Raw genomic sequence first — 1,244 nt, forward strand, 5'->3', positions numbered from 1 at the left:
ACTATCATGGCTTACGACCGATACATCGCCATCTGCAAACCACTGCACTATGAGACAGTGATGAACAGGAGAGCTTGTCTGCAAATGGCAGCCACGGCCTGGAGCGCTGCTCTTCTGTACTCTGCCCCGCACACGTGGAACACATTTAGGCTGCCCTTCTGCCACTCCAACAACATCAACCAGTTCTTCTGTGAAGTCCCCCAGCTCCTTAGGATCTCTTGCTCAGAGGTGTTTACTAGTGAAATTCAGATTCTTATTTTTGGTGCATGTATAGGTCTTGTTTGCATTGTGTTTATATTTGTGTCTTATATTCAAATATTCACTACTGTACTGAGAATCCCCAATGAGCAGGGCTGGCATAAAACAGTTTCCACCTGTCTTCCCCACCTCACTGTTGTTGCCTTGCTGGGTAGCACTGGGATCATTGCCTATTTGAAGCCCACATCTGGGTCCCCATCAGCTCTGGACCTCATGCTGTCTGTTCTGTATTCTATGATCCCACCAATGATGAATCCGGTCATCTACAGCATGAGAAACAAGGACATCAAAGCAGCTCTGTGGAAACTGGTGCGATGGAGGTGGTTTATTCCAAAGAAAATGTCAGTTATTCTGCAGTGACTGTGGTTTTACAGACCATTTATATAGGAACAGAGTTATTAATACAAATTAACTCCACCAATATCAGTAGTGGAGCTTTAATAGAAACAATCAACTGTGTTATTAATAGAGATTAATGGAACCAATGTCAGTTGTGCTTCTGTAGGTTTACACCTTTTAAATTAATTTATCTAATTTTAAGCTTGTGTCCCTGAACTTGTGGATCTCTACGATACCACTCTGTCCTAGCTAATCTTCTTGTCTGTGTTAAAATTTATCTATGATGCTGAGACTGTCATTTGTTACAGCGGTATTGTAACACCTTGTACATATCTTCAATGTTTGTAAGATTCCCTCGTGGAGAAGATCACTCAATCTTTCTCTTTTCTGGATTAAAAAGTTTTCTTGAGGTTTGACTATTTGGGATCAGGAAGGAGGGTATGAGAAGATTTAAAAGGGAGTGATAATGTTTTTAGATAGTATGTGTCAGTCATTACTCAGGTGCTGGGGCTTTCAGTCATGCTTTCCTTGTACGGGTTGTAAAAGAGCACTGAGGGTTTTCCTCCACACAGCGCTGAAGAGATGGAAATGATTTCCTGTAGGTGTGTACACACTAGAGCTCCTGTGCACGTCATGACTGCAGTGAT

The 1,244-nt window shown here is 42.2% G+C and overlaps 1 protein-coding gene across 1 annotated transcript in view; it reads left to right on the forward strand.

Moving 5' to 3' along the window:
• LOC106723404 (olfactory receptor 14A16-like) overlaps positions 1-618 on the forward strand; it is a 9,667-nt gene extending 9,049 nt beyond the window's left edge. The window contains exon 2 of the mRNA XM_025195740.1: positions 25-618. Within this exon, the coding sequence (XP_025051525.1) occupies positions 25-618 (594 nt within the window). The remainder of the gene's footprint in view (positions 1-24) is intronic.
• The last annotated feature ends 626 nt before the right edge of the window (positions 619-1,244 follow it).

The sequence above is a fragment of the Alligator sinensis genome, unplaced genomic scaffold (assembly GCF_000455745.1).
Source record: "Alligator sinensis unplaced genomic scaffold, ASM45574v1 scaffold1454_1, whole genome shotgun sequence".
Lineage (NCBI taxonomy): Eukaryota > Metazoa > Chordata > Crocodylia > Alligatoridae > Alligator > Alligator sinensis.